The sequence below is a fragment of the Fringilla coelebs genome, assembly GCF_963513975.1.
Source record: "Fringilla coelebs genome assembly, chromosome: 3".
Lineage (NCBI taxonomy): Eukaryota > Metazoa > Chordata > Aves > Passeriformes > Fringillidae > Fringilla > Fringilla coelebs.
This window is the reverse complement of record NC_140030.1, coordinates 62,271,915-62,291,660: the sequence shown is the minus strand read 5'-3', so window position 1 is coordinate 62,291,660 and position 19,746 is coordinate 62,271,915. Positions and strand designations below refer to the sequence as shown.

General features: G+C 42.9%; 1 protein-coding gene across 2 annotated transcripts in view; it reads right to left on the bottom strand.

Annotated features, from left to right (window-relative positions):
* Positions 1 to 17,867, bottom strand: part of PLAGL1 (PLAG1 like zinc finger 1) — a 44,238-nt gene extending 26,371 nt beyond the window's left edge. Inside the window, exons 1-2 of one of the 2 annotated variants that reach the window (XM_084202008.1) lie at positions 17,745 to 17,867; positions 478 to 520 (exon numbers count right to left, since the gene is read on the bottom strand). In XM_084202008.1, coding sequence (XP_084058134.1) covers positions 478 to 496 — 19 coding nt within the window. In that variant the 5' untranslated portion in view covers positions 497 to 520; positions 17,745 to 17,867. Of the gene's footprint in view, positions 1 to 477; positions 521 to 12,687; positions 12,738 to 17,744 lie in introns of those variants that run through there. The other variant, XM_084202009.1, reaches the window with a different exon arrangement.
* Positions 17,868 to 19,746: the final 1,879 nt, after the last annotated feature.

Here is a 19,746-nt window from a genome sequence, read left to right as displayed (position 1 = left end):
ATAAGGATATAGCACTTGTCTGTTAAGAAGGACAAATAATAATGATAAGGCAGGAGATCTGGATGTGACTGGGATAATGATGCCTTGGAAGCACAGGAGTTAAACTCACAAAATGATTAAAAAACCCCAAGCACATCACTCTGTAGTAATCTGGGATGGTATTTGTGCCAAAGATAGATAAAACATTTTAGAGAGAATTGTAATTTTAAATCTCAATGAACCAGTCTGTTCTTATACTTGGGCCAGATTTTTACAATTTTACCCACATTAAGTCATGCTTTACTCCAAGAATAATCCCATTGATTATAATGGTAATATTGTTTCACAGATGTCCCAGAAGAAACGCAAATGTAAAATGTAAATGTAAAAGCAGACTTTATACTTCAGATAAAAGACATCAATCATGAGTACATCTGGGAATCTGATAAAAACATATGGTACAAAAAAATCACTGTGGGATGATGGAAATGTACTTACAGAGCAGGTCTGTGGACATGTTTACAGATCAGGCAAAGGAAACCTACACAAAATAAATGAAAAAAATTATCAGTTTTCTGAACTAGGGCTATTCATGTTTATATCTCATGCTAATAATCATATGCATAGTCTTTTAGTTCTTTAGGAAATAAGGAACATATCTACAGAAATCTAAAAAGGAAAAACTTCTGTTTTTAGAGGAAAAGAAAAACTGATTCCACTTCCTTTCACAGACAATGTAAACTGACAATATAAATGTAATGCATTTTAATTAAGAGCAGTTCACTGTATTCCACATCTTCATTAACTTTTATTATTACGTATTTTCCAGGCATCGATTACAACAGAATTTTCAAGCATCATGTATTTTACCCCATTGCATGCTATTCTGTGTTTAAGCCTGATATTTCTAACAGTCCCAACCCTTGCAGAGTTAAAAAGAATATTAACCAAATATAGGGCAAGACATGTTATTTGCTCTCTTGAAGGACTTCTGGAGACTTTTGGTTTTTCTGCTGAACTCATTCATCTTTTTCCCTTCCCATTCATCTGCTGGTTTTTGACCTGTATTTTACTATAAGCACAGAGGAGTAGAATCTGAGTTTTCTGTAGCTGTCTGAGCAATCCCCAGCACACAGGTATCCCAGTGACCGAATAAGGCTACCTGGAGCTACAGAAATAATAATGCATGTATTAGTAAGGGGACACACAAATAGCAATATAAATCACATCAGTGTATGCCATTTTATGCCCTGTATAAATCAGGCAGTGTTTAAGGCAGTGTTTAAAGGGGGGTGTGTGTGTGTGTGTGTGTGAATCAGGGTGAATGAAAGATGTTCAGTAATGCCAAGGGCCAGGTCCTGCCCTCGGGTCACAACAGCCCCAGGCAGGGCTACAGGCTGGGGAAGGGCAGCTGCAAAGGGGCCTGGCAGAAAAGGACCTGGAGGTGCTGGTGAGGAGCTGAACATGAGCCAGCTGTGCCCAGGTGGCCGAGAAGGCCGATGGCTCCCTGGCCTGGATCAGCAATGGTGCGGCCAGCAGGAGCAGGGCAGGGATGGCCTCCTGTCCTCAGCATGGGGAGGCTGCACCTCGAGGGCTGTGTCCAGCTCTGGGCCCCGCACTGCAGGGAGGACTGAGGGGCTGGAGTGAGTTCAGGGCAACAGAACTGGTGAAGAGTCTGGAGCACAAAGCTTGTGTGGAGCGGCTGAGGGAACTGGCTTTCTTTAGCTTGGAGAAAAGGAAGCTATGGGGGACCTTATAACTCTATACAACACCTGAAAGGAGGTTGTAGCCAGGTAGGATGAGGCTCTTCTCCCAAGTAACAAGGGATAGGACAAGAGGAAATGGCCTCAAGATGTGCCAGGAGAGGTTTAGGCTGGATATTACGAAACTCTTCATCAAAAGAGTTGTCAAGCACTGGAACAGGCTGCCATGGGAAGTGTTCCCATTCCTGTGGATGTTTTAAAAACATGTAGATATGGTGCTTAGAGACATGGCAGTGCTGGTTTAATTGTTGGGCCGATGATCTGAAGGGTCTTTTCCAACCTAGATTGTTCTATGATTCTCTGAAAACGTGACTCTGATGAAGACAACTGTATCTTGTTGCTGACTGAAACGGGTCAAAAAAAAAATCTTCATTTTTAAAAATACAGTAATAGTAAGATACTTCTGAATTAATTTAGGCTGGTTTTAAGAACTGAGTTGTGCTGAGAGAAAGCAGAAGTAAAGGGGCCCACATTCTAGAGGGACATCAGTGAGTCCTCTTTCCAGATATAACAGGCGTGCTGACAGCAGACTTCCTACGCAACAAGTGTCCTAGTCTGATTTCCATCATCCAGAAAACGCTTTATTTCTGAAAAAAATCTACTCTGCAGTTTGATGCCATTCTGGCTGAGAGCAAGACTCTTCTCTGTGGTGTTAATTTCTAAAAATATAGCCCTGGCAGAGGGAACAGTGGACTTTAATGGCATCCATATGTGACTGTACAGGCACCAGCTTTTGTCGTCCCCAGAAACAGCAGGCTACATGTTATCACTGTCAAAGCAGTGCCATCAACTAATAGAGATTTCATTTCCCTCACTGAATAACTAGATTCATGATAACATGATTTAATTGTGTTGGCATTCAATCTGCAGGATTGACCACCAAAACACAAGCTCTTCCCTCCCATATGGTTTGAGTCATTAGTATACCTTCATTGTCATACATCTTGTGTGCAGCACTGTCCTGTCATGAGAAGTGCAGCCTCAGCCTATGCCCTCTCTGGCCCCCACATATCCTCCATCCAGCCTTGTTACAGTGACACTGTGGTCCATGAACACCCAACTGAGTTTTGGTTGAGTTGTTCTATGATGTCATTTTGGAGGTAAATCACCAAAGTGTCTTTCTCCACAGGCCACTGATGCCTGAGAAATTTTTCCCCCCGTACAATTCTATGATGAAGCAGTGTTAACAACAGCAACCCCAGGTGCACAAGTCTAGCCCTTGGGAAGGGCACAGAAACTACAGACCAAGAGGGAGTGCCTCTGGGAGGGCATCCCAGTCGCTGCAACACCACCCACTCTCGGGACAGAAGAACAGCAGGCACACCACCACGAGGAACTGCTCCTCTTCCAACAGCTGGTTCAGACTTTCTCTCTGACAGGGTGAGGATAAGTACAACAAAACTTGACCTGCATTTGCAGGGGCAGGGGAGTTTAAGCAGAACTACAAGCTCTTTCATAAGCTATGCCAGCTCTTACCTGCAGTTATCCTCAACAGGGACCCAGAACTGCCTGTCATCCTAGCTACACAAAACCATACTGTAAATCCCTCTCCTTCTTCAAGGGTATGGGGCACCCCTTGTGCAGTGTGCTGCCTTCTGACCAAGGGGGTTCCAGCACACGCAGAGCTGTGGCAGCCACAGATGCTGTGCCAAGCAGGCACGGTGCCTGGTGGTTTCTGGCTGCATCAGTCACTTGTCCATGTAAACTCAGGTGCCTGGCCATGAACCACATCGACCTTTAGACAAAGGGTTGTAGGTATATTGGCCAAATTTGCTGTGCTGCCCACACCATCAAAAGAAGTTGTTCGCAGCTGCTCTTAAGCATCCTCCTTTCTCATTAATGAATGGGCAGAAGAGGAAGAGAAGCTGAGTGAGGGATGTTTCCCATATATGAAAATTGCAGCCTAGGAAATGTGAGGCAAAGCCTAATGAGGTTTTTACAAGCTTCAGGTATCAGGAAAAGAACTTATTCATTTAGGTTGAAGCATACTTAATGTGTTAAGTACAATAGATGGTTAACAGTCAAAAGATAGCAAAGCAGTGATTACAGGCACTTTGAATGATGAAAAGTTCAATGCTTTGTAGAGGTGGAAAGTAGTTTGCACCCATTAGAGGAAGTGGGGATGGGTTCTGCACTGCCTAGAAGGACACAGTGTATTTTGTGTAGGAGCCAGGATTTTAGGAATTGGGTTATTTTCAGTTGCTCCACCATTGCCAAAATTCAGAGACTACACATTTTATGTTTTATAAGTGATTATAGTGGGCACACTGTGGGCATGTATGACTCAGAACAGATACATACGACGGTGGTGGGACTGCCCTGAGATGTCCAGAATCCACAATGGGAAAGGCAATGACTGCTACCTGCTCTGTTCTGGTGCAGAAGACATGGAAGTAATGAAAACAGGCAGCAGTTTCCAGGTATGGTTCATGAGGAGGACCTACAATGAGGATCAAAATCACCGCTACACCAGAGGAAAGGTGACTTCCACAAGGAAATGCACAGCAAGGAAAACTAGCTTGCACAGGACCTACAGGGCTGTTCATGATGCACAAGACATCCATGAAGGCTGCCAGCAATGGCCTTCATAACTTTGCTTACCAGTGGTTCACACTGGGAGGCAGCAAGACGGGCAGCAAAGACTCCAGCTTCGACAGCTGCTGCAGGTCACTGCAGAGTTCTGGGAGAATGACAAGGTTTCACTAAAAAGCACTTGTTTCCCTGGCCTTGAAGCTCATCTTTACCAGAGACAACAAACTCCATGCCAAGGGAAGCTGGGAAACTTACTGTGTGAGGGACCTTTGCAACGCCTGCAGGGTAAGAGTACAACTTGTTGTTCAAGACAGCTGCCCTGCATGTAACACCCAAGGATTCTCACGTGGGCTCATGTGACAGAGCTCTTCCACTGACCTCTTTCAAAAGATGTACATCTATCTTCCCTGGCATCATACCACAGAAAGCCAAGGGAAAAGCAGGCCCAGATATGGGAAGAGACATAAGTAGCAGCAACAGGAAAAGCTTTCACACTGTGGGTGATACCCTCACGCTTGCAACACGATGCCATTTGTAGATAACAAGAGAACAGGCTGTCTGCAAAAGACACTTATGCCATGCAGAGACAAAGACCTGGATCAGAGCTTCTGAATTATGAACCCACTGTGAGTTGAAACATGGCTGTTCTGAACCAGTCAGCTTCTGCCCCCCACCAAGTCCTCAGAGGTTATTACAGAATTCCTTACATTGCTTTCCACATGAAAACAATGTCCAAAAACAAAGACAACTGTCAACACAGGCACGCTCTTTGTAGTGATCTGATGTTATGCAGCCCCCAAATGCACCTCAGTTTCATGCTGCCCACCAAAGAGGCACATTAATTAACCAGTCATCAAAAGACTAATCTCACTATGTGAAGTCATCTGTCCACCTTACTCATGCAGCTGAAAAGGGAGACTGCTATCCCTTGGACACTCAGAACAATACCCAGCACAACTCATTTATAGGTTCACAACAGCCTCGTGTAAGTGACATTGTTATCCAAGAACATCTTATCATATTTTAACTAAGTAAAGGTAAAACACAAAAAAATGTATTTTTTCAAGACATCTGCGGTAAGTAATAGAGTTGCAGATGTCTAAAATGCACAAGCAAAGATGTGACAGGAAAACCACACTTAACCTACTTACACTGAGATTAAATCAGGAAGGACTCTCTTTCCACCACCACAGAAATCAGTTGCTGGGGTTTAACTTTCAGCACACCTGATGACTCAGGTTGCAATCCCTCAGAAGAAACACCTTCAGGAGACAAAGAATCTATCACACAGCATTAGCATTCCACGGATGTCCCTGCTTGTGTTCTTTTGGCTACTGCTAGTGCTGGGCTAACTGCTGACATAGTTTCTCTTCTCCCAAATTCGTGAACAAGAAAGACAATAATAATGATGTAGAAATTGCTTAAGATTACCAGAGTACTAACAGGGAAAAATTAATATGCACAGCCAAAATAAATCTTCATTTAAAGAAACCCATGCAGATTTTCTAAAGTTTGTTAGTCCCACATGTACCTCCATACCAGGATTTAGTGCATGCTAAGTACAACCCCTCAAACATATGATCTGTTTGATCTAACTGATCAACAGTGACATTTGTGCATTTTTAGTCTCTCATATGGAAAGTCCCTCGCTAGCAAAATAGATGAAATTATAAATCATTTTATTGATAATATAAAATAGTATAATTTGTACTTTTACAATTACTTGTGGGTTTTTTTCCAAGTCATGGTATTATTTCATAATTACAAATGAGAAAAATGGATTTGCCATCATCTTTTTCTTTATGTACAGGATTCTGCATCTTTTCCCTTGATTAAGCAAAAAAGCTTGTGAAGTACAACACATGAAAGCTTGTGTCCATAATCTAGAAATTTGGCTCACTAATATTGCACTAAGTAAGTCTTATTTGTGAATGTAAAAACTAAGGAAAACCCAATATTATAAATGTAATGTCTTTCTCTTTTACAAAGGACTATGCAGAGGTAAAAGAACTGTACAAAATCATAAAGTAGACTGTGAATGGACAAAAGTCATGTGCTCAAGGATGTTTTTTCTAATGTATTTACTAAGGATATTTTGTATATCTTCATGATAACATTTGAAATTTTGTTTACAGACACACTATACATAAACTGGACCTGCTGCTGATGGAAACTTTATAGCTATATACACATCTCCACAGATTATATGCAATAGTATGCAAGCAACTAAGAGCCCTGTCAGTTCCCAGTGACTTCAGAGTCATCCCGTTGAAAATTTTTGGATCCCTTGGCAAATATTTCTGCAAAGCTACACCGAGCACACATAAAAAAGTCCTGCCTAACCATTCCCTCCACCAACCAATCAATACTCTAACCTGCTTATGATCACTTCAACATGTAGCATCAGCAAATATGGTCCACACACAGGCACCTAATCTATCCAAGTCTGTTTTCAATTTAAAGCAAAAAAAATCCCCAATTTTCATGAAAAGTAAACACATCTTATATCCTGTGCCCTGATACCAAAAACACAAAGGTGAACAAATCCCACTCCACGTTTCAAAGCAAATTCTTCCTGTTCTGAAATATGGCACTGTCTCTCACCATATTTTCCAAGCCTGTATCACTTGACACTGGTCTATTTCGGTCAGCAGAAGATCTGTGGCAGACAAGGCAGCAAACACAAGTCTTTGCCCATCCCCAGTGCCCTGATAACAAGAAAAGCTATTTTATATATATATTTTAAAAAGAGATAGTAACAAAAGGGAGACAAACTCCTAGGAAAAGATACCAAACAGCATCTCATGCCAGCCTGCCTTACTGAGGGCTGCTCTTGTTTTTTGGCTCTGCAAAGCACTCAGAATTTTGACTGTGATCCAGTAAGCAATTCTGCATTTCCTATGTTTTCCCACCATTGACTTGAAGGGAACTATTTGTACACATGAAGACAAACCTACACTTCATATTTTGCTGGGTCAGGATCAAGGCACCAATCATCTTTCTGGATCCTTATTTTCCTATGAGAATTGGATAAAATGAGCTAAAAAAAATAAATCTTGTAAGTGTGAGCTTTACAAAGCCTCAAGACCCAGGAACATTCCTAAAATAATTTGCATTCCACAGCAGCAGGGCAAAACCATTTCCATTTCAATGAGCCCTTTGGAGAGGACTCTGGTCTACTGGCTGAAACTCAGGACTGAACCCCAGCATAAAATAAACACCAAACCCACTTGTACAAGGTCACGTGAAAAAGCACTTTTTCCTGTTCTCCCTCGATACCTTGACTAGACTCTTTTTCATCACTTCGAGCCTGCATCCCAACACTTATTTCAGCAAGGGCACTGCCACTCCTCTGCTGGACAGACTGGTCAGCAGGGAGATTTCCTGTACTTTCCTGCAATCATCCTCAAGCAGCTGTCCCCAAAGAGTCGACAAGTCTGTGGCTTCAAAAAAGGTTTGACAAAAACCTGGGGTTTAACACTCACTTCTTTCATAAGTTTGATACAAATAACACACACTAGCAGCTGAAAACTTTCCAAATGTGGTGAGCAAAACCCACAGCAGAGACAGACAAACAGACAAGTTCCCACACGGTGCAAGAGTCACTCCCATGACCAGAGCGGGGGATACGCTTTTAGTCAGTACTTTGGCAATGTCAGTAAATTTCAGGAAATCATAAAAACAGATTTGTCATCTAGAAGCCAACACCTTACCTCACACATCTTGCTTAGATTATGGTAATCTAAAACCTCCCACCCTCAAAATGCTCACAATCTTACACATTATCTACAACATATGCAACCTAAGCACTATTGCAAGCAGGTGATGCAATGTTGCTGCTATATTATAAAAACACTCACATTCAAATTATTTGGTCAAATTTCACTTCTCAGTTTTGCTCACTCTCATACACTTTCAGCAGTTTTAAATTTCAATGCTCTGAAATGACTTCTTTGTTCAGAAACTTGTAAAAGTGAGGAAGTTTTACCTGGAAAAGGATTTTGGGTCAAGAATATTGGTATTTTTGGGTTATTTTAGATGCAAAGTGATCTTCACAGTGATTCCAAGCAGTTTAGCAGCTTTGTCTCTTTAGTTGCTTCATAAAAGCCGGATGTCTCTATACCTAAATTATGTAGCAAAGCATAATTAATGCTCTTCCACAATATGCCTCGCTGTTTGTTAACAGCTTCTTGGCTGGTAGAAATGTTTTCTTTTTCCTCTCCACTCCCAAAGGCCCCACACTGCAGAGATTCGCTCGAGCTGCCAGAAGTAGGCAATGATAACATGAGTACATCCTTATAACTCTGGAGCACAGGCAAAGTTTTCACTAAGAACTTAATACTGGAGGAAAAGACAGCAGGAGCCGATTTGTTTCAATTAATGCTACAAGACTTACACTGGGTAACAGCTGCCTGTCATTTGCTCCATTTGTTTCCTTCAACCTGCAAGCTCAGATTTCCTTTGGACAGCAGCTGGACCTGTCAGTGGCAAACTCGGCAGCAATACCACCCACATCCTTTCCCTCCTGTTCTCACACGTGGACTGGCTGGAGCGAGATACTGCATGGGAAATGCAAGCTACCACTTCATTTGGTACAGAGGCAAGGGATAATTATTAGAACTAATTTACTGAAATTAGCCATCACATCAGTTGTCAGGGACTGATTCTATTGGAACTAAACTGTAACTTGAGGAGTGATTTCTTATTGCCTTTTCTTAAAAGGTATGTTTGTGTAAGGGGTTATATTTTCATAGTAGCGCCTAGAATGCCTGTGGTGCACAACTCTAATAGTAACCAAATCCTCCAAATGGTGCATGCATGCTTTAATAATGTTCCTCAATATTACTTGGCTGTTTCCTTAATTTTTCCTTTGGTTATCACTCCAAAAATCTACAAATTGTGCCTCACAGATTATTGTTGAATAAAAGCAGATATAGATGCAGACGATTCATATTCAGCCCAGTAACCTCTTTCTCAGATAAAAAAAGAGATAAAACGTTGCTCCCCACTGTCAGCTAAAGATTAATTGAACCTTTTGTTCTCCCATACTGACAACTGCTCACACAGAGTTATAACCGGACTCCTGCCTTTCTGAGGTCTGGACTGGAATTGCATGGTATACAAACCTGTTTGGGATTCTGTGCCACTTCTTGCACATTACTCAAACAAGAAGCCAAAAAAATGTGGCATTACATGCACAGTGTTCATGCTCGTTTAAAATTTCATCCTGCAGGGCAATGTTGTTCTACTGTTTTGTCCAGAAAAACTGAAACTTGAATAAATTAAAGGAGACTGTCTCTTCTCTACACAAGGTTCTTTTTTTCAGTGAAAGAGAATGTGAAAGGAATTATGAAAACAGGATAACAAGGTCAATGATGTGGAGACTGAAGGTAAACGAAGAGCCACTACCTCCACAGAATGACAAAAACAACTTAAAAACAAGTCCCTGTTAAATCCCCTGTCATACCAAATAAAGAGCTTGGAATACGGTGTACCACAGATTAATGAATGCCAAGTGCAGGCTGATATAAAATACACCTTGTATTTCAGCAGTTTGGCATTTTTATTGCAGTCACTTGTCTGTATGCCAATTTTTCAGAGACAGCCTTGGAACCTGATTAACTTCTCCATGTGCTCTAGCAAAAGAGGCAAAGAACACCATTTCTTCATTTAAAAGTGATCTTGACAAAGAAAAGTTACAATAATTTAGAAAAAACAAGTTAAGCGATCTCCAATCTTTTATTAAAATTTATGAAGAGGTCACTTGTCTTCATTCCCTCACCTCCAACTCTGCCTTTTGAAACATCCATTTAGCATGGTCCTGTGAGTTAATGAAAAGGAACCTGAAACAACTCAGATGTTTGGCATTTGCACCCCAAGTTACCAGAAGGCTGGGTTAGTAATTTACAAAAACCTACATGAACATATTCACATGATGTTTATACAGCATGTGAGGTCTGCAAGTGGAAGAACTTGCGGTTATCTAAAAATGCCCACTATCAAATACTTGGATGTTTTTCCCTCAACAGCTACCAAAGTGCATTTTCCTTGTTGCACCATGACATTCTAATCTCCAACATCTACTACATCTTAGTAAAAAACTAACAGATTTCTAATAAATGGTTGCTAATGACTTGCTAACCATATTCACATTGTGAGAACCCATATGATTCAAGAGTCAGTGCTCTGCTGGGACAAACTTAGGCACAAGTCACACTCTCCACAATTTGTTTGGTAAACTTTGTGGATTCAACTTTGAAGAATATCCTTGTCAAAACACGATATTCAAATGCAAATTTACTGCAATTTCAGATTCAGGGACCCAAATATATTATTAAAAGTATGATGGCAATTATAACACCTCAGAAGATGTGCAACCATTTTTGCTATCAAACTAGAATTTGATATTAAAAATTATAACCTGACAATGGGTTTTTCTAAATTAGATAATTACTTAATAAATTTATAAAGTTATTAGTGCAAATCACTGACCACAAAGACAATTCAGAGACTTAGTTAAAAAATTAGTGAATTTGACAAGTAAAAATTTTCAAAGTAATATATCCTGCGGATATTTTTACAGATCAAAAAAAGACACTCATTCTACATTGTCTCAACTATTTAATGAACTGCTTTTTTTGATTTGGGTAAAAAACACCTGAAACAATCTTATTTATATTCTTTGTTTTCTATTAGTTCAAGAAGTCCATACTCATTTTTGAAATGTCTTATTTGAAAATTATTTTATAATGCTGAGATTTTTGATGTTGATAAAAGTAGTATGAAAAATTTAGCAAAAATCTGGTAATTTTATTTTTGAAAGGACTGAGACCACAACCCCTTCTCAATCAGGTCACTTCAATGACCTCTAACATCATAGTATACACTCTGTAAATCAGTATTTTATTTTTGTTAGAGGTCTACAAATCTGTAAATATTTAGCCGCACAGGTCCTGAAACCTGCAAAGACTTGAAGTGTTCTGAGATTCAGGCATGAACACTGACAAATCATTGAAACAATAAGAACAACTTAAAGGAAAAAAATCATTTCAAGCCTTATCTTTTCTTTTAGAGTGAGACAAAGGCTGGAAAGCCATTTAATCTACCATTTATCTTTGTTTTGTTTTCTATGTTGTCAGTCTCTCTGTTTTGGCCAGGGTAGCCTTTCTTCTTTTCATTTAACAAATGCTTAAAAATTAGGATGCATTTTTATTAGCCAGAGCCCTCCACAGACTCAATGAAAAATTGGTATAGCAAATTCAAAGATTAAAAAGGGAAACAGTTCCTTCCATCAATTACACTAAGAGTATTTCAGAGAGAAGAACAGCATGTAAATGCGCACAAGTCAAGTAAAGATGATTTCCAAATGTGAAAATTATTCTTGTCCCTGGCAGCTGCTATGTGAGAAGTAACAAGGTCCAGAAGCCTTGCCGGGCACAACCAGTGACAAGAATATCATTACGATCCATCTGCAACCCCCAGGAGACGCAAAATGCCTCGCCAATCCTTTGTTCTAAGCAAAACTAGAAATCCAAAGCAACACATTTCCAAGCCAGGACATAGTGAGTGTCACCACAGGAACACCTCTCTGACCCCCTCAAATGGTTTCAAATAAGGGCAAGCTGAGAATACCTTTCAGAAGTACAGAATTTTGGTGTCACAGATTTTTTAGTAAATGTGTTTGCTTAGCCTGTATATTTACTTGCTTTGTGAGGAAAGGAGTGTGAGATTTGTAAAAACAAGTGAGTCATGAACAAGTCAAAATATTTCCAGTGAACTTATTTTTGCCTGAATACCCAAGTTAACTGAAACCAAAACATTTTGCAGACTTGTATCAGTTTCACTGGCTTGTGATGAATCGGTGCTCCAGGCTGTGCTACATTTTGCTGAAATTATTAGTTACAGAATCACAGAATCAACTAGGTGAGAAAAGAGCTCTGATCATTGAGTGCAATGTGACCAAACACCACCAGTGCAATGTGACCAAACACCACCATGTCCACTAGACCATGGCACTAAGTGCCACATCCAGCTTTTCATTAAACACCTCCAGACACAGTGACTAACACCTCTGCTGGCAGCCCATGCCAATGTCTAATCACCTTTTCTCTGAAGAATTCCTTCGAAATGTCCAACCTAAAACTCCCATGGGCCAGCTGGAGACAATGTCCTCTTTGTTGCTGGTTGCTTGGGAGAAGAGACCAACCCCACCGGGCCATAGTCTTCTTTCAGGCAGCTGTAGAGTCTCCCTTGAGCCTCCTTTTCTCCAGTCTAAACAACCCCAGCTCCCTCAGCTGCTCCTCATAAGACTTGTGCTCCAGACCCTTCACCAACTTTGTTGCCCTTCCCTGGACAAGAGAAATTTAATTCACCTTCATTTGGGGTCTAACAGCCTAACTGTGGAAATCCTCACCTGATACATTTTTTCTTATTTTCATTGGCATCCACCACTGAGCACCAACACTGAGTGATCTCTTTCCAGTGCCTGTCACCACTGGGATGAGGAAGGGCTATCTGGCTGCCAGGTTTACAGGAAGCAAATGATGCATCTACTCAGGATACCTCATGAGCTAGTTTTCAAATTTCTCTTCCGCTGAAAGAGGGAGGAGTGGTTTTGTCATAGCGCATTTGGACTCATTCTGTCCAGCAGCTCTGGTCTTTTCTTGGGTGAGCCCTGAGAATACAAAAAATTAGTGTTTCAGCAGGCAAATAATCTGCTGCTCTTTCTTACTGTGAGAGATATTAAGTCACTTGCCTAATTAATATTGGTGATTGCTGAGATACCTAAGTGCAGTTGAAGCAGAAAAAGATTCTGTTACATCTTCTTAGTTTGTCTTAATCACTTTAAAAGGGCTTAATATCTTTTTGTGTCTCTCAGCACATAAAAAATTAAAAAAACAGAAGTCACAAAGCATCCTAGAACTGTATGGAATATTTCTGGAGCATTACAAAGGTTGCCTCTCTGCACAGTAAGTTAAACTGGTTGCTATGACTAAATGAAAATTGAATTGAAATAGAACTTGTGATTACAAAACATATCTCTGGGGGTTTTGTACTTTTATCTACCAGCTTATCTTGTGTTATGCCAATCAAGCATCAGTTATGTTTTTAGTAACTTCTTTTTCTTAGCTAATACTTTACAGCATTTTACTGCCTTCCCTCTGCCTGTTGCTTACTACCTCTTTGCAGATCTTTGTTCAGCATCTCTACTGCCCTTCCTTTCAAACTCCCCTTGGTTCTCTGCATGCCATATCTGTGACAATGACTCTAGAGACAATTCCACCTAGAAAAGAAGTAATATCTACCTCTTCGGGGACAAAATAAGCATTGAACTACTTTGATTATGTCTTTAATATGTGCTTCACCAGTCCTTCCACCTCTTATTATTGCAGGACAATATAATGATTAGACACTTGGTGTCTTCTTTGGGCATCAACCTATCAAGGCACTGGTGAAATAGAATTCTAATGCTATATAAATAACTTGTTTGTTGCTCAATTTTACAGCACTTTTATTGTAATCTTTAAAAAAGCCATACTGAATCTAAAGTTACTATTTCTGCAGGACAGGACAAACCAAAGAACGTCCATCACATTTTACAGCTGCAGTGATTGAAATAACATTCCAGCTAAAGTACACCAACAAAATTGCAACGACAGTTTATGATCAAAAAAAAAAATCACATGGGACTCTTGCTGTTGTAGTTCTCTCTGAAAGGCATGTGTCACTCATACAGAAGACATCCTTAATTCTCCTCAAGAGTCCCTCAACACCATTAATAGCAACAGAAACCTGGAAACAAGAGAGCGAGTGGAAGAGCAAAGTTTAATATTGCCCAATGCACTACATTTCCTTGGTGTTGTGCATGTTAGCACAGGTTAAATACTGCTACTCTAGTATTTTCCTAAGTGCTTTCCTAAGCTTATATTTTTCTATCCCAAGTTGTTTGTGAACAGCTTCTAAAATAGAGCTCTAGGTGCAAGACACAGAAACATAAAAGCAGATCTACTCTGCCTCCAAGACAGAAATAGTTTACAAAGGCATCCTTGATCCTTATTTAGCACTGAAACTCATGCCATTTTACAAAAGATCAACCAGTACAAGCAGAAAAAGCAAAAAAAAAAAAAAAGAGGAAACGTGAGAAACATAGAGACACTAAAGCCCATTGGAAATAGCTCTTGCTTCTGGATTGTCATGTCAGAGACATTTGGAAACCAAAACACTCTTTCACAGCAAATTGCAAATAGCCTATAGACAGAAGAATGCATTGGAGCATAGAGATAAGTCAGCAAAAAAAAAAAAAAATTAGAAGCAAAATATTTATTTGACTATCCCCAGGATATGAGTGCAATTAAATTTTATTATCAACTTTCAAGATTTTCCCATACAGAATTCAATTCAACTGACCTTCTTTCTGTCCTAACTCTTGTTATTTCCTGCTAGTTATCACAAAATAGCAGTATCCTTGGCATCATTCAAAGAGATTTCCTACTTCTTTCCACACAACATAAGAAAGGAACAAAGAGATTCTTCTGAGTTTAGTGACAATTAAATGATGCAGCCGCCTGCACGGTGGCACAGGCTGAAGTAGAAGTGTGTGACTGCAATTCCCTTGGTGTTTGGAGCAGTCTTGTTGGACTCATGCTTATCTTTGAAAGCAGGAACATCTTAAAATAAAAGCTCAGAGGGGCCAGTAGGGAACTAGCTGGCAATACTCTAGTTTTGAAAACATCTTGTGAGCCAGGTTGCTCTTACTGAAGAAGACAAGTTAGATTCATAAAGTTAGGTGTAAAGTCAAGTGCTCAAATACATCAAACTTACAATGACTGCCTCAAGTACAGTGTGTGTATTCACTTATGGCTAGGGTGGGGGTCAATGTTTTTTGGGGTTTAATCATCACTCAAGAAATTAGTATTTGACGGAGGGACAGCAGATCAGATCCCAGCCCTGGCAATACACTGTAGATTAAATGTGTCTCAATAAGGGGAGGGGAATTATCTTATGATGCTTCCTTTCCACCGAGTCCTGGCAGAAGGGCAGGCACTGAGAGAAGACATGCAAGTGCTCACAGAACTTCACAACACGAGGTTCTTGATGCAGAGAAAATTATAGAAATTAGAGGAAATAGAAGTTATTGCCTTTAGTTAGAGAGCATGAATTTGTGACCTGCCCTGGTTAAACTTAGAGAATAAACTACATGATTTAATGGCTCCCTTTAAGAAATAAATCATTACTTTCTTGTATTAATGTGATTTTTTAGTACCAAACTCTCCAAACCTCCCACTATTCTCTCTCTGATACACAGGCCCAGAGCAACTGGCACAGTCCTTCTAATCTTATGTCTCTCTTTTATTCCCACTCTTCCCATCTTCTGCTTCTTACACAAATAATCCTGTTACCAATTTTCAGCATCTGCATGATCAGAACAACCAGGTCCTATTTACATGTCAGAGCACTGAGCAATTCAAAAAGCGGTGGCAGTCAGCCCATTACACAGTTATAGTACTCCAGGATCTGTTTCAGCTCCCATTAGGTTTGCAAATGAGATTTTGACTGCTTTGACTTACAATTCAGGGCAAGTAACACACTAATGGTGAAAACCATACTGCAGATACAGCGGCACCAGGGCAGCAAACACACACAATATCGAGGAATAAAAACACAGTTTGTCACCTGTGACTGTACCTGTACTTCTGTTTAGCACACGTCCCCGCGGTCCGCCCAGAGCCACCTGCCCTGCACAGCCCCATTTTGTGCTGTGCCTTGTGACCAATCCCCATGCACAGAGGCAGAGCAGTGCTCCTTCAGCTGCTTCTCCAAACCAACAACAGGGACAGGAAGGACCAGCGAAGGGAAATTCCCAATGACAGCATCTTTATTTCTCCCCGATGAAAGGTCAGAGCACAGCAGAGATGTTGCAGGGTCAATGGCATACTGAAGACCTAACAATAAAAAAGGGACACTCTTGCAAAGTGCCAAGAAGGGACAGGACTGCTTGACACCTTGTGCTGCTGCATGTAATTAGGTACCTCAGACTTAAACAGCCAGATTTTCTGCTAAGCTTTGGGACAACCAAGAATCAGGTTGTACCTGCTGACGTTAATTTTACGACTGCAATGCAATCCAATCTGAGTGCTCAGATTGGAAACCTCTTCCCCATTGTGTCAAAACTGGATTGCTAATCTCCTGGTAATAATGCCAGGCACATCCTCTCCTACTGATTCCTGGAAAGAAGATGTATGTGTCAGTTCTATTTATTCATGAAGATCCTCATCATGTTAGACAAAGTGGCCACAAACATGCATGTAGATATATCATGTACACAAAAACATGACTTGGATTCTGTCCTATATAATCCTTTATAAATTAAAAATATCAGCTGAGGTGGGAAGATTGTGGTTTAATTCACATTTTAAAGGCAGCTACTACTTTTGCTCTTCATCAACTACTTTAAACACCTTCTACAAAAGCAGTTTGCCTTCCTGGCCATGCATTGCAAGATGGAACATATTTGTTGTGTTAAAGTCCGACAGGAAGAAACAGCCCTCAGAGAAAAGTTTGGCTGTCCAATATTCACCTTTCTCCAAAATGAACTGTAATTTGACAAAGGGACACAAACTTCTAATAGAGAAATAAAATACAACTGAAAGTTAAATTTTAACCAAGTTAAGTATTTAAAGAAGTAAATGTAGTAAATCCCTCTTCCACGCAGGAAAAAAATTAAATTTTTTTTTTTAAAAGTAGCGTGTCCCCTACGAGTCAATGACAGCTCAAGGCTTGACCTCGGCAAGCTGTCAGCCTCCTGAAGAGAGATGGAAAACTGTGTAAACCGCGCTCCGGCGGCTTCTGTCGGCGCGGGGCTTGATGCAGGCGTCGAGACCCGTGTGCGAGCGGCGGGCGCACCCTTGGAGCCGCAGTTGTTTTTCCACGCGGGAACAAACCTCCCGGACCACGACCTGTGTCTCTCGTCGAGGGGTGCCACCGCCGCACGCAGGTCCCCGCACCGCCCGCTGCCGCACGCTCTGCCCTGAAAGCCCCGTGAGGGCTGCGGGGCTGGAGAGAGGCACGAAGGGGAGATGAGGAGATGTCCCCTCCTCCTCCCAATTCGCGGTCCTGCGGCCTTTCTGTGCCCAGAGGCAAGAGGGGCGGGAGGGGACGCCCATCCAGGGGCTCCGGTGCGCGGCGCTGCGGGCGGACAAGCGGGAGAGCTTGCACGGCGGCCGGGGCGTGAGGAAAGTCGAGGGGGACAAGCGGAAAATAATTAAGTAAAGACGAAACTCTCCTCCTGAAGGCGGACACACTGTGGCACAGTTTTCCTGCGGCGGCGGGCCCGGTCCGACAGCCCCGGTGCTCGGCGCCCGCCCCCCAGCTCCCGGCCCGGAGCGGGCCCCCCGCTCCCCCGAGCGCCCCGGCACCGCTGCGGGACGGCGGAGCGCCCCCGGCCCGGCCCCGCACGCCGGTCCCGCTCACCTCATGGCCCAGCTCCGCGGGCGCCGCCCGCTCCCCCAGCGCCGGGCCGGGGAGCGCAGCGGCGGCAGTGGCGGCTCCTCCCGTCCCCGCGGCGGTGCCCGGCCCCGGGGAGACGCCTGGCGGCGGGGCGGCGGCGGGCGGGCCGGGGGAGGGCCGGGACGAGGGGCGGCCGCGCCGCCTCCCCTCCCCGCTCCGCCCCTGCGGAGCGCCGGGACGGGGCAGGGGGGTGAGCCCCGGGCGGAGCGCGGGGACGGCCCGGGGATGCGGCTCCGCCGCCGCTGGGGCCCGGGCGCTCGATGTGCGGCGGCGCTAGCGGGAAGCTTGTTCTCAGGGGAGTGCGGGTGCCGCGACTTGTGAGTTGCCCGTGCTTGTGAGGATCCACAGAACTTCCTGACCTGCACTGCTGGTGGTTAACAGCTTCCCAGGAAGGCAACTCGCAACATTTAGAATGTCCTGCACACACGTCCTGGTTTTGCTTCCTTTACTTGCGGTCCAGTGTCAGACTCGCACACCAGCAGGCCGAAGGGGAAAGCAGTGTGCGCACTTCTCCTGAAGCAACCAGTGTCTTTTCTTGTACTGTCACCGGTCAGCCCTGAAGAGATGATTCCACCTCCTCCGTTACAACCAAGCTGGATGGAACTTTGAGCAACCTGACCTACTTAAAATGTCCCTGCTCAGGGCAGGCGTGGGATTGCACCAGATGATTTATAAGGCCCCTTCCAACTCAAGCTACTCTGTCGTTCTATGAGCCAGTGTGGACTGCACTGGGTGATTCAAGTATTGGATGCTATAAATGAGTAAATTTTGCAAAAGTTCGACACCACTGGGGTTCAGAGGAGGGAAGTTCAGACAGGCGTTACTAGTGCAGGTTGTGCAATGTGAAAAGGTGACACCAGCAGTGTCCTTCCCGGCGTTTCTCCAGCCGGATTGCCGTGGGCTGTCATGCCCTCTAGCGCCTGCAGCGCCCGCTCCCTCTGGCCTCCCTCCGCTCCCTCCTGCACTCACGCACCCAGGAGCTGCAGAGCCCCGTGCACCCCCCGTGCCCCCGTGGGTGCGGAGCTGTCCACCCTGCGGCCCTACGTGCCTGCCGGGGCCAGCTGCTGCTGGGAACACTGACCCAGCAACGACACGGTGTTGCTGCAATGCAGCACAGATGTACTTTTGTGAGGGGGACTACCCCACCTGAGGAACTGGCCTGTGAACAGACAACTAACTACACATGGCAGTGAAGGCACATTTTGTCGGTCATGTCTGGTACTGTTTCCAGTGAACCGGCAGGAAAGGACGATTACAAAGAAAACCGAGACTGGACTTAGCATGTAGATTGAGTCCCTCGCCTCCAGGAGGGGCTCTAAGAGAGGGTGCTGAGGAGGATTTTGCACAGGCAGAAACTTCCAGGGGCAGGTAACTCTTTGAATTTGACAGCTGAGGAACAGCTGCTTTGGCTCTATTACCTGCTGAGATGTCCATTCAAGTTTGTGAGGAAATGAAAGACTAACATGAGTCAAAAGCAATTTATTTAATTGCTGTAGTAACTACCCTTCAAAATAAGGAAAGTAAGGAAATATTGTTCCAAGAACATTATCAAAGCACTTGCAAAGATTATTATGATGCTCTCAACATCCTTCTCATGACCTTCTAGTGTCACACAGAGTGTGGGACAGCATTACTTTTCAACTGTAAATCTCCCAAGTTTTGATGGATTTGTGTAAAAGGAGACAGAATTTCCGTGACATTCATTGCACTAGTAACTTCTCTCTTGATTCTAGCAGCCTGAAATCAGCAACTCCAGCATACAGAAAACATGTTTTAATGCTCTACTGTTGCTTAGGTTCCTCCTTCAGCATGGCTAGGGCACAATACCTGTAAATAGATAGGAATTAATTCCTTATTTCTAAGCCAGTGGTCTCCATCTACTTGATGACTTGCCTGTTTGTTACTCAGTTTCCAAATCTACTGTTCCTTCTTGACCTTATTCTTCTAACTGACAAGAAGTGGAATT